Source organism: Xenopus tropicalis, chromosome 3 (genome assembly GCF_000004195.4).
Source record: "Xenopus tropicalis strain Nigerian chromosome 3, UCB_Xtro_10.0, whole genome shotgun sequence".
NCBI classification, from domain to species: Eukaryota; Metazoa; Chordata; class Amphibia; order Anura; family Pipidae; genus Xenopus; species Xenopus tropicalis.
The window spans coordinates 76,943,039-76,957,484 of NC_030679.2; the positions used below are offsets into that span (position 1 = coordinate 76,943,039).

At 38.9% G+C, this 14,446-nt stretch overlaps 1 protein-coding gene across 1 annotated transcript in view; it reads right to left on the minus strand.

Moving 5' to 3' along the window:
* Window positions 1–6,063: 6,063 nt before the first annotated feature.
* cdhr3 (cadherin related family member 3) overlaps window positions 6,064–14,446 on the minus strand; it is a 42,765-nt gene continuing 34,382 nt past the window's right edge. The window contains exons 15-20 of the mRNA XM_002933109.5: window positions 13,826–14,076; window positions 12,015–12,190; window positions 11,108–11,118; window positions 9,170–9,201; window positions 8,763–8,811; window positions 6,064–7,808 (exon numbers count right to left, since the gene is read on the minus strand). Coding sequence (XP_002933155.2) covers window positions 7,417–7,808; window positions 8,763–8,811; window positions 9,170–9,201; window positions 11,108–11,118; window positions 12,015–12,190; window positions 13,826–14,076 — 911 coding nt within the window. The 3' untranslated portion in view covers window positions 6,064–7,416. The remainder of the gene's footprint in view (window positions 7,809–8,762; window positions 8,812–9,169; window positions 9,202–11,107; window positions 11,119–12,014; window positions 12,191–13,825; window positions 14,077–14,446) is intronic.

Below are 14,446 nucleotides of genomic sequence, written 5' to 3' on the forward strand. Positions count from 1 at the left end.
AAATATTATGTTCTAGGCCAATATTCCTCAATTTGACCATTAACCTTCTGTGAGGTACTGTATCAAACGCTTTAGCGAAGTCCAAGTAGATGACATCAACTGCCATTCCAGCATCAAGGTTCCTGCTCACCTCCTCATAAAAGGCGACTAAATAAGTCTGGCAAGATCTGTTACGCATAAAACCATGCACAGGTGCAGCCACACAAAGCGGATTTAGGCATGTAAATGTATCCTTAAGTGTTTCTGTGCCAAAATCTGTTCTGTGTATCTGCACCCAGGCAGAAGCAGTGTTTCTGGGCGCAGACACACAAATATACTGTATACGTAGGCAAAGAAACAGCTCTGTGTTAGAGTACCCCGTCTTCATTCAGCATTTCTTAAGGTAACCATACACGGGCAGATTTTAGCTGTCAACTTGAATCCTTCAGACTGATTTGGCTGCTTATCCTAAAATTGCGTAGAACTCAATCGGACAGGTTTGATTTTCCGTCGGATCAGGTACCGCATTGGCTTGTTGATGCGGTCCCAATCCGTTGGCGACTACACCCACCAATTAGATCTTTTGGCCCTATGGCCAAACTATCTAATTAAAAGGTCAGGGATATCAGGAGAAGATCCGCTCACTTGGTGACCTCGCCAAATGAGCGAATCTTCCCTTGTATGGCCACCTTTATTTAGTGAGCTTATGTTGGGTTTATATTCCACCTGTAAAACTAAGCTCAACTTAATAACTTTTTGAATGCAGGAAAAATAAAATACCATTATGATAAAAATCACACAATTGAACAGAGTGAGTCTGTGTAAGAATGCGAGGTGGAACAGCAGGTACAGAGTTGTGCAAAACGTGTAAAAAGAATGGTGTAAAAATGTCTTAAGCGCCTTGTCCATTGTGTTTTGTTGTCCTATCTGTAGCCAGTGACCTGTGCAAACAAAGGTGGGCCAAGTATGTCATGCTGCTGCATGGTTACTATCAAATCTGAGGTCCAACCATGGCAACCAGAAGGATACAGTGATGTGGCCACATGCAATAGTGCTGAAGAACATTCCTTCCTCTTCTCATTTATTACCATTATGTTAAAGGACTAACCTTTATCTCAAAAAAGGGTAAGTTGTGCTCACCACTAAAGTGAGTAAGCACACGACTTAGTGATGAGCACAACTTCCCGTTATAGTTTAAACAGGAGCAGTGGCCAGCTCCATGTTGTAGCTCCCACCCTTTCCACCTAGAGTCAGGTGATCCATTTGGGGGTTTTAACCTTGAAAGCTACAAGTTGCAGGTAAAACTCAAGTTTCTTTGTTAAATATATATAGAAGCAGTGTCGGACTGGCCCACCAGTATACCAGGAAAACTTTGGGTGGGCCCTCTTACTTCTAACTATGTCATGGTCATTCCCTATTTCTTGATAGATGGAGAGAATAGAGTATTGTATGTAGAGAAAAGAGACTAGGATAATAAAGAGTTTGAGGGAGGAGAGGAGGAATTAAAGTTTTGAGCGTGGATCCATGCCATTTCAGTCCAACACTGTATGGAAGAAGTAAAATTCTTGATGAATCAGATAAAAGTGAGTGTAGGACTGTATATTATAGAAAATTATATGCACTTTAGGCTTTCTGCAAGGCTATTGAATTTATTTATATTGTAATGATGTACATTGTAACTCACTCTGCTGTCTTTTATTTACATTTTTCTTTGTTCACACAGTATTGGGGCATATACAGTAGAACCCCAATTTTACGTTTCCTAGGGGAGGTCAAAACTGTAAATTCCGGGTATCCATTAAAAAAAAAGAAACTTGCCTGAACAGGACAGCAACAAATGGAGTCAATGCTAGGAAATGTAAAATCATTGTTCTGCTGTACCAGTGTAGTTGCATAATCCATAGAGTTGGTAGTCCGTATGGTTGTTTGTAATGGTTGCCATAGTTACCCTTTTCATTTTGGTAACTTTTACTGCACATAGGGTTTTTAAGTAACGGGTCACTGCCAGTTCTGGTTGGTTGTCCCTGAAGAAGGTCACTTTCTGTGACTGAAACACTTTTTTTTTTTTCTTTTTTTTTTTTTAAACATTTTATTTTAGTTTTGCAATAAACATGTAGGATGAATAATGACAAATTATTTAAATATAGGTTGTACAACAATAGTCACATTCGACAGTTTGTCCTTCAAAAAGATAAGAAATGAATAAAATAGAATACTTACAGAGAAACAAAATAAGTCATTTAAATAGAGAAAAACAAAAACAAATTAACTAACTTTTCCCAGTGGATAAACTATAAAAAGAAAAGGAAAGAAAAGTTTCCTAGAGAGCAAAATCAAGGATAATTTTGCTTATATGTTCGTGAATTATTGAAAAAAAAAAATCTATATATGCAGCATTTTATAAATCTGATCCTTATTACATAGAGACTGAAACACTTATACCATGCTTACAGAGCTTAAATTTTGATCTGATCACAATTTGTAACCAGTACCCAGGCAACTGTCTTGTATAGGCAGTGCTCTCCATTGTCATTAAACGGCACAAATAATATCACAATCATTTCCTTGCTGTTATGTTTGCTGTAAAAGCCTAAAAGATAGAAGAAGTAAAACTGGCTATGCCACCTTTTGATTGCTGAGAGGCATGCATCACGTTGGTGCTTAGCTCCCAGTACCTTAAATAAACACACCAAAAGGTAGGGCAATCATCATACTGTAACACAATCTTATAAGTACTCCTCTTCTTCTATCAACAGCAACACGTCTGTAGCATTCCAAAATTCCTGCAGCTTCCTTCTGTGCTTTTGTTTGCCCACCATTAAATATAAATAAAACTGTATTTAAATCATTCATAGACTGGTAACAAAAAGAGATACACAAGGTTTATTTTTCGTTTTAGAAAAATTCAGATCCATTAAAATACAGGTAATCATACATTTGGTCATTTCCACATATTATCAAAAGCATTTTTTTCTATATAACATCAGTATTGCTGTAGTGTACGAGAAGAGTAAAAACATCAAACATACAGACTGATAAAGGGGCCAAAGTGGGCCCTACACTTTAGAGCTTACAATCTCTAAAAATTAAAGCTGATTTTTTTATTTTCTTAAACAATATTCTAATTTCTTAAGTTATGATTAATATATAACTACAGTTATTTATACACAAACCTGAAGAGTATAGTATTTTATACTGCCCTCTGGGTTGAGTTTTGAACTCTCTACCTCCAATATCAGACTTTAATCCACTGGTTCCCAAATTGGAGGATTCAGTGCAGTAATTTGGGGGCCCAGTCGGAGAGACAGTTAAAATGAGATTTAAGGAGAATGTTTATAAGCTCTATTAAATGCTCTTAAAAGTCCAACTTGAAAATAAGATTGAATGTCTGTATATATGTGTAGTGTGCTCAGTGGAGTAATTAAGGCCTTAGGGGCCCTTTGCCACCCTAGCCTTGGAAGAGGGACCTTACCCCCAACCCCAGAGTAATGAAAAGCCAGGCCACCCAGCACATTATAAATAATGTCATGGGTGGCCTGAGTTTCATTAACCTGGGGCTGGGGGTAAGGTCCATTAAAAAATTCAAAATTGAATACGCTATTACTTAAATATTTATATATATATATAAATATATATAAACAACTGCAAAAAATCCTCTGCACTCACCCATTATCAATAAGTAGAAATAGGACATTAGGACATTTATGTGCATTCAGTCCTAATGTCCTATTTCTACTTATTGATAATGGGTGAGTGCAGAGGATCTTTTGCGGTTGTTTATATGTATTTTGTGGTCACAGCCTCATTGCACCCCCACCTAATGGTTTACAATTTAGTGGTTGAGCACAACTTTCCCTTTTTCTTGTGTTATTATATATAAATATATATATATATATATATATATGTGTGTAGATAGACAGAGTAGAACGGCACTCACAGGAATTTTCACAAAGGGACATCAAATGAAGTGAAGAAAAAGAGGTTCTTTATTTAGTCCGACGTTTCAGTTCCGGTTGGAACTTTCATCAGGGATAGCTGTCCCTGATGACATTGCTGTCCCTGATGAAAGTTCCAACCGGAACTGAAACGTCGGACTAAATAAAGAACCTCTTTTTCTTCACTTCATTTGATGTCCCTTTGTGAAAACTCCTGTGAGTGCTGTTCTACTCTGCCTATCTACATATTGTTACTTTGTCCAGGCACCCAGATAGCGTCCAATTCTTTTGGAGTGCAGCTTCATAACCTGCTTGTATATATTATATATATATATATATATATATCAAACTCAACAGTAGAAAGCACTCACAGCTACAGCATCAATCAGGTCAGTGATTTATTTCAGCATACCATCTACGCGTTTCGATCACCACGTTTCGATCACCACAGGATCGTCATCAGGATCATACTGGTGAGTGCCGATTCTTTACAAGACTATATATATATATATAGTGGGATTTGGGCGGTGATAACTTTGTTCTACAGCAGCGATCGGATATGTCTTTCCCCACGTGTTGGATGCTATTCTGTTCTGCACTAATCTATTCTCTGTTGCTGTTACATTTTTATTACCTACTGATAAGCTACATTTGTTTCTACTACCTGCTATTGTTACACTTATTAGCTACTTTTGTGACATTCTGCCTATCGTTCCAGCTATTCACAGGTAATCAGCAACAGCAAGTTATGTTAAGCTTTTATTTGATTTCTTTGCTCACCACACTGTTTATACTCTTATATCACCTGTATACAGAGGTTGCTATGGTTACCGCCACTACATTTTTTGCGGTAAGGTATTAAAGGGGGGTGGTTGTACACGGTCTTTTGGGGTTGTCCCTGAGGAAGAGCACAGTTACTGCTCGAAACGTCAGATTTTTTTCCAATAAACATGGTTTGTTTTCTCTTAAGCACCCATGTGTGCGGCACTCTGTTTCTTATATATATATATATATATATATATATATATATATATATATATATATATATAAAGAAACAAAAAGGTCCAGACTTGTTGAAATGAAAAAAGAAAAAATCTTTACTGCATTGTGCAGAACAATTGCATTACTTACAACAGTGCTGTCCAACTTCTGCGGTGCCGAGGGCCGGAATGTCTCGCGCATACATGGTGGAGGGCCGCTAATGGAAGCCACTCCCCCTTTTAAACCACACCCATTTTATCACAATGGTGGTAGTGCAGCAAAAACCCAAATGCTTTGTCCTCACTGCAGGGATATCAACCATCATTCATTTGTGAAAGAATTATATTATGTCATATTAAGGCACACCCTAAATTCCATATGACTCCTCCTCCCCTGTGGATAGCACAGCAACCCCCAGTACATAATTACACACCTTAGGGACCATTTACTGGCTATTTCCAACTGCTAACAAACTCCCAGAACAAACCCCTGCCAGGTTCACCTCCAACAGGCAGCATAGGGTAGCATGATGCCTGTGTCTGCCATATGCTGCCTGTTGTGTGTGTCATACTCTGCCTGCCCTATGATGCCTGTGTGTGCCATACTCTGCCCTACCCTGCCTGTGTGTGCCATACTCTGCCCTACCCTGCCTGTGTGCCATACTCTACCTGCCATATGCTGCCTGTGTGTGCCATACTCTGCCCTACCCTGCCTGTGTGTGCCATACTCTGCCCTACCCTGTCTGTGTGTTCAATACCCTCCCTGTCCTATGCTGCCTGTTTGTGCCATACCCTCCCTGCCCCATGCTGCCTATGTGCCATACTCTGCCTACCCTTTGCTGCCTGAGTGTGCCATACCCTACCTGTCCTATGCTGCCTGTTTATGCCATACCCTCCCTGCCCCATGCTGCCTATGTGCCATACTCTGCCTACCCTATGCTGCCTACACACAGGCCTGAGGTGTGAACAGGAGAACAATGTGGGTGATTACAGCCTGAGCCTGAGGTGTGAACACTGCAGGGGGTAAACAATGCATAGATTAAAAGGTGTGAACAGTACAGGGGATTACATGTTTAAACAATACAGGGGGATTACAGCCTGAATCTGAGGTGAGAACCATGCAGGGGGGCAGTTAATCTCAGTACTGATACCATTTAAAGCTTATACAAGGGTAAAACCATCAAAGCAGCCAGACAGGTGGGGGGGCCACACAGAGGGGGGCCGCCAGTTGGACAGCACTGACTTACAATGTTTCGAGGCTCCCGCCTCTTTATCAAGTAGCTGAGATACTGAACACAAAGCACACAAGGTATAAATAGGTAAAAGTCCAAAGGTCACTCCCCCAACAAATTACTGAATCCAAGTAGGAACATTCCACAACCCTACTTATAGAATACCCATCGACCAGGGTTCCCCCTTCAGAAAATAAAAGTGCATAACATGTAACATTCCTAATATAAGCAAATTTGTAACAACAAGAAAATCACACAATCTTCAATATAGGGTATCCATATTGGAAACAACATGCAAGATGACACATGTGCTTATAACCTCTTTACAAAACCATAGCCATCCCCTTTAAGAAAAAATGGTTTGATAATACTAGAAATACTTTCTTTAAGCAATGCTTCCTTTTAAATGCATACAGGTCATATTCTCTATTAAGCCCCCCGTGGATGTAATGTCTGCAAATTGTGAATCCAAAACTTCTCTCATTTCTGGAGTTGTAAGAGTCTGTGGATTCACAATTAGCTGACATTACATCCACGGGGGCTTAATAGAGAATATGACCTGTATGCATTTATCTAAAAGGAAGCATTGAAACGTTGCAAGAATTTGTGCATTTGTTCTGCACAATGCAGTAAAGATTTTTTCTTTTTTCATTTAAACGAGTCTGGACCTTTTTGTTTCTTTCTATATGTATTGTCCGTGAGTTCGAACTAGGTCTTCAGACTGGTACGTTAGCTCCACTTCAGTTTGTACAATTATAAACAAATAGTGTATTCAATTTATGCTTACCCATGCAGAAGTGATTGTACAAGGTATAAATCACATAAATCCCTTATCTGATGTGATTTATACCCAAATGCAGCTGCACAGGGATGCAACAATAGGCCTGTCAGATCAGGAGATTTTATTTACTTATTACTTTGGGTTGGGTTTAAGTGCCTTGTGGTGGGACCCAAAAATTCCTCTGCTTGGTGGGAGGCCCCCAAAATTCTAGTTATGCCACTGTCCTGGTTATTCTTGGAACTATGTCTGAATGACTGATATGCATATTTGCAGTTTTTCTATAACCTTATTACCAGTGAAGTGGAGTTCCATAACCTTAAACAGGCTTAAAGCCAAAAAGTACTGCTTTGGGCCAAGTTTGCTATAGCAGATAGAACACAAAAAAACTCAGTACATATACCTGCACTGCAGTACACATTAGCCCTCAGTTTCACATATGGATGCAAACATCACTGCATAATAATGATTTTTTTTTGCAACATTTCAAAATATTTGGCCTCCTTTTTTGTTTAAGTAGGGGTGTTTGGCACACTGGGATACACTTTTGGAGATCTCCTTGGTGACAATGGAGACTTATTTGCTCTTATAGGTTCTGCATAGGGTGATGTTTCTCTTGGTGTCTGAAGTCTGTTAGGAGTGATTGGTTTCTCTGGTTCTGTTTTGGGTGTTGTAACAGGTTTTGTATTCTCCTCAGACTTTAATGCGTTGGTAGGGGTTTTCTCCCTCTTGTTTGGGGTTCCTTTTGGAGTAGCTCCTTTAACATTGCTTTCTGGTGGTTGGGTTGTTCCTCCTGGAAGGACTGCTACTTGAGGCAATGTTTGGTCTGGCTCAATAGGTTGCTGTGTATCCTTCCATCTCCTAGCTCCAGATTTTGAGTTGTATTCATAAATTCTTCCAGTTACTGCAAATAAAACAAGCATTGTATATGTAAATAGAAATGTAGAAAGGCTGTGGACACGGCCGAAACGTTAGGTTGACGTTTTTCATAATAAACTCCACTATTTTTTCACTAAGTCCTGTGAGTGCGGTTTTCTGTTTTAACTGTAAATAGAAATGTAGGTATGTACTTAGGTAGCTGAAGTTAAAGGAGACGTAAAGGTAAAAACTAAGTAAGCTTTATCAGAAATGTAAATGCAGCCACAAGCAATCAATAGAGTCCTCTATCAAAAGAAACACAGGATTTCTTGTCTTCCTTTGTGTAAACATGTTCTTTGGTCTCCTTCAGGTTTGGGGCCAGAGTCTGTGCAGCTTTCTCTGTTTTCCCTTCTCCGGCTCCCCCCTCCTATTAAAATTCATATGAATTCATCCCATCTCCCATTAGAATGTGAGATGTGAGCTACCAACCGCTAGAGCTACAGCATGAAAGCAACTGAGATCAAGATAAAATGGCAGCTGCAATCATAAAAAAAGGAGGAAGCTTCTAGGGCTGTTTACTCAGGTATGGTAAAGCTTTCTGCTAATCTATTGGCAGTAAAATGCAAAAATGACTTTCCTTCCTTCCTTCCTTTACATACTCTGCCCCTAATTTATGTTTGTGTTCCAGTTAAAGCTTTATAGACTTTATTCTTTCCATGTGTTCAGCAATTTCCACCATCTGATCTGATTGTAATAGGGAAATATATCTTTTGCACTGTAAAACTAAATATATGAAGAATTAAGCAACAACTGAATTGTAAAGCAGTAAAATAGTCATTCAGTTTGGATGCAATAGTAGCACATTATTTTGAATTGATATTTATTCTGTTCCCATGCCGATGAAGAAGTGCATGTGGCAAGTTAATGTAATGAAGAATGAATTCAGAATTTCACCTTTTTTATCTTATTTGTATAAATAGTTGCATTGCAAATTACTTACTGGGATCCTGCGCTTCTCCATCAAACACTGTGTTTATCTTTGTCATTTCCTGTGAAGAGTGGAAATAAACAAAATTATGCAGTTTTACCAACAGCCTAAACACCGACTAGCAAAGTGATAAATCAAGGGCAACCGACAAACATTGCTTAGTTACAATATATGGTATTTGAGTGATTTTGAAGATACTTAAGCCATATCAGCTAAGAAGATTTTACACAAAACACACTGTCAGACTGGGACCGAGGGCTTACTTGGTTGGTAATTTCCTAATTTTTAGGCAGGCACTTGGAAAATATTATTCTTACTGTATGGCCCATGGCATACCAAATCCCTAGGATGCCATGGGCCCATGTCTAATAGTCCATGAAAAGACAATATGAAAGCAATAATAATGAGGAATAACATACCCAGAAGACATCATGCTTGATTTTTTTCGGTTCTGCAAGATAAATGATGATTATGCTGTAATATTACATTTATATAACTGCAATTTTGTGACATACAGTGGAATAGGTATAGAGATGGCAAAGTAACGAGACTGACAGGAAGGCCATTGTGAGCTTGTTTAAAGTGAAATAGATTAGAAGTCTAATAGTTTAATGGGCAGAAGATGAGATTAATATTCCTTGTATATATCCTTTCTTTCTTCGTATATTGCACAGAATACAGAATACAGCAATATAGTCACCTGACTTAGTTCGTGCTGTGTCCCAGGATTATTATGGGGCTTTAAATGTAGCACAATTTCAGTATATGTGTGCAAAACCTATCTACTCCAAGGGTAGATAAAGGAGATGTTGCTGTGGGCCTGCTTACTTCTATCAAACAATTCAAATAATGTCTATAACCAGGGTCAATTCAACCCTCACTGATAACCCAAGGCTGCCTACCCATTGCCACCCCCCCCCCCACACCTACCTTTTCAGCATTGGTCAGGTCAAGTTGGGCCACATAACTAGTGCAGAAAGTGCAATTCTGCTCTCTGCACTAGAAGAGTTGAAATTCTGATTTAAAAAAATGAATTTTGGCTCCTATTATTACCAGAAACTACAGTTTGTCACCAATGGTAGCCTGTGGAGTCGTAAGTTACTTAACTTGCCTCATGGAAGGAATGCCCCTGCTGTAAGAACTGTCAAAATACTAAGGGCCAAGATTCAAGTGAGAAAACCTTATAATATGTTAAAGTGCCAGAAACTCACAGGTTTCATATACATAAATATGTATGTAAACATATAATTAACTCTATAATGTTCTCTTACTCAATTTGTATCCCAGATTAGGCAAAACAGTCACTGACCCTCCAAAAGTGTGTGAAATTAAAGGAGAACTAAAGCCTAACTAAAGAAGTAGGGCAGAAATGTAGTACATTATGTTTTGGGCTTCTGTACCAGCTCAAGGCAAGCAGAGCCCTTTAGCAGGGAAGATCTGTGCCTCCAAAGATGCCCCAGTAGCTCCCATCTACTTTTCTGCTGATTCACTGCACATGCTCTGTGCTGCTGTCAGTTACTGAGCTTAGGGACCCATTCACAATATACTGTATATATAGAATATAAATATAACAGTAAAAGGCTGATTAGTAATTCACTCAGATTCACATTACATGACAGATCTGAAACCAGGGCATTTGCATTAGAATTGAATAACCCTGCAGCATCAGCGTATATGACAGACAAACCTCATTTTCTGCTTGATAATTTGCAACAACCCCTAAGCTTAACTTCCCAACAGCTGCCCAGAGCTGAGCATGTGCACTGTCCTGGACACTTCTAACAGAATCCAAGATGGGGAGCTCCTGTGGCAAATGTAAAGACCTATATCATTACTACTATTGCGATGCTGAAACTTTAAGCCAGTGCAGTCGGTTTATAATATAAAATATGGCCCTTATTTATTTGTATATGACAATAAACTTGAAACTTGAACTTTAAGGGTGTGGAAGGTAATTGGCTGTAATTGGTGAACATAGGAGACACAGACAGTGGCAGAGCTCCCCCATGATCTCGGTGTCTGCTTCCTCTATATTTATGCCACTGGACACAGACTAAAATGCTCAGATATTGCCTTAAAGAAAATTAGGAAGCATGCTTTGGTACCATTTTTTTTTAAAACATTCCTTTGTAGCAGCCAAAGCTGCCATGCAAGATGCTGTAGGTCCTTAGGGCCCACCTTTACACATAAATAAATTGGTTTCAGTAACGGTGATAAATAGGGGTCAAATGTAACTGATCTAAAGGACAAAACCCCTTTATTGTTTTTTATAACAACAGGTCTGTTGCTGTAAAAAAATATATCTGCAGGGGCAAAACGGAATTAATCTTCAAAAGTCTGCATAAATCCACATGTACCTGGAGGGATCCTGAAAAAAAACAAAAAAGAGAGAGCATAAATGTGGTATAATAATATAAAAAAAAGTGTACAAGGTTTACTGTTACTTGATTACATGATTCCAATTCAGTAACTAAACTACATGTTAATTGCTAAGTAGACAAAAGTGAATAACTTTGTGCATCATAAAAGTTCATGGCGTTACCAAATAGAGGCTAAGACTGGCTATTAGGTAGCCTCTATGCACACTATCAGCTTACAGGAGGCTTTATTTGGTAGTAAATTGTTTGTATTCAACTGAAACTTGCCCCCAAGTCAGGAATTCAAAAATAACTACCTGGTTTGGGGGCACTGAGAGCAACACCCAACGGGTTGGGGAGCAACATGTTGCTCATGAGCCACTGGTTGGGGATCACTGCCCTTAAGCATTCCATATATGTGAGGTGTCAAAGGTAAAATTTAGCTCCGTGATATGTAGTGAACTCTAGTTTCTATTTGATAAATATGCTCCACAGTGTATCATGGTTTGCTTTACAGCAAACACTTCTGTACAATGTAATGTCTGGGGTTTCAAAAGTTGTTTTTTGTTTTTTTTTTTTCATGTCAAATTCTACTTAATTAACCTACTGGAAAAGTTAATATATTGAATATTTCTCTGATGTCTTCTGTATGGGTTTCAAGTCACTTGAGCTCTTTTCTGATTTTTTGGGTTCAAATCTTTACAAATTTTGAATTTTATTGTTGGGTATATACTCACACATTAGTAATGTTACCAATATTAATCCCCAAATGACTCACTGGGCAAGGTAATAGGGAAGCTCTGCAGTTAGCAATCACCCAATGACCCCTCAGTAAGTGCAGCAGGTGCTTCTGCAATATTTGGAATTTTGGTATGGAAACCATATACTTAGCCTTTGCCATACTCACAGCATTTCAGTATCCGGTTGTGGGCTCCCTCTGCACGGGCAGTATTTTGCAAGTAGGTAAATAAGAAAGCCAAGGAGGCCAAGAAGAAGAAGACTGCCAAGTGTGATCACAAAAGGCACATACCAGGCTGTAGCAGCATAGACATTCAGAGTCTGGGTTACATACACGTTCTGGGGCTAAAATATACAAATAAACAGATAAATGTGTGTGTCACTTGCTTTTTTCAGTGTTCTAGATAATTGGTGCATGTAATGTTGTGGTAAAGAAAAGCTAAACAATATACAGAACATACATATATTACAGGGCATTACTCAGCAAGACCATGTTTTAACTCCTGTGAATTCAGAGCCTTACAGGCGTATTGGCTGTATGAGGCAAAGTGTCTTATAATAAAACTTATGAAACATGTATAAAATTATTATTAACCATGCACTACTCCTAAGATGTGCACCCAGCAACGTATGTGTACATACATTTTGCATTATTCATTCTTGGACTTTATAACTTGCATAATGTGAATAACACAGGGAATTTCAAGTCACTAAGGTATTATGTATGTGAGTGTATAGATTGGTAGGTGTGGGTTAGGTGTGCTGGGTTTACTTGGATGGGTTGAACTTGATGGACACTGGTCTTTTTTCAACCCTATGTAACTATGTAACTAATATTATCCTTACATATTACTAGTACAGTATAAATACAAGGTTAAATTAAAAGTAAGTCTAAAGGCGTTCTTTTTTTAAGTACTTACTGCATATCTAAATTCCCTGATCCCTGCTTGCTTCTCTGAGATATGGTGCTGGCAGCCTACAGCAGTGTGAAGACTCCAGTGATATCACTGAAATCTCTCTTCCCTTCCTGTAGGTGCCAGCGGCAGCCTTCCTATTCTCTGAGCATGTGTGTAACTTGATCCTGTCTCCTGTTCTGAGCTACACATGCCCACCAGCCAATCAGAAGCGGATCTGGCAGAGGGGAGGGGGGGGGATGGGAATGAAACACATGTGCAGTATGAAGCAAGGAGGGAAAGGAAGGGAGAATACCTTTTTAGAGATGGCTGCCTGTTCTAGAAAATGTGAAGTAAGTGTGACTGAGTAAATATTTGATTAGGTGAGCCAAAAGTGTGGTGATTTAACTAAACAATAGGAGGACTATTGGGCAGTATGCTTTTTAAATTTTGACTTGCATTCTCCTTTAAGGCAATAAAGAAACAGCATGCTAAGTTAGTGATATGGCCAAAGTATACAAAACATTACAATCAAAAATCTCCCTTTGATTACATATAGATACACTTTAGTAAAAGTATTTTACATGTCCTACAGGTTGATAGAAAATAATTTTCAATGGGTATTATTATATCTATGCAGCCAAAAGAAGAAAAGTGAGTGCCAGTGGATAGGGGAGTCAACAACATGAGTCCAGGGGTCTCCAGTCTCATGCTTCTAGGTGTCATTAAACTGCCAAAGGTGTGGAACATTGCAGTTCTACAAAATTATACTGATATGATAACTGAATACTATTAAATACATTATGCATGATAATATAGGGCTAACTGTACCTAGCACTAACCTATGCAGATACAGTGTCCCAGAGCTGAAATGATAAATATACTGCCTGTGACTCGGGAACTCAAGGTCACAAGGATCCAGAAGTCATCAACAGGAACTGAACTGATTATAAGTAAAATAGGATAGCACAGCTTATTTCTAACATATTGTGTATTTATAAGCATTCCCTTACATCAAGTCCCAATGCATATTTTAGTAAACTACACGTGGCTTAAACACAGCCATTCCTTCCCCCAACCCACTTACTGTTGTAGTAGTCGTATGGGTGGTGAGTCCAGGAACATAAACACTGATATATAAAGACACTGTCCCAGTCTGAATGAGACCTGTCGCTCTTGCTGCATTAGATAGTAAATTGTCATCAGTTATATAAACCATCAGATTGTAGTTCCAAGTGGTGTCACCGCCAGATGCGTAATCAAATGGATTTGCCAACACAAGGCTTGTGATATTGGAGCCCGCGTCCGGTGAGAAAGTAAAATGATTGTTTATATTGCCTGTAAATCAAACACATAAATAATCTGGGGTATAATTGTGGTGCCAAGCCTTTTTAAGAATGTAATAGTGCTGTGGCACTGTCTGTAAAGATAGCTGGGATCTAAGGGCCAGGCCATTTAGGAAATTGTTTTAATGAAGAAAGAAAGCCCCCCCCCACCCAACCAAGACTCCCTCCAACTCCTTTGTGTACCTGCTTTAAAAATTCAGAGTTGCACAGCAGGGTTGGCAGGCACTGATGCATCTCAGCATCTTTGGATTCTGTTGTATGCTAGGTGCTAAATTGCACCAATGCAGTTACCTATAGCAACCAGTCAGATTGCACCTATGCTAAAACAACACAGTGGAGAATTCAAAGGGACATGAGATGCA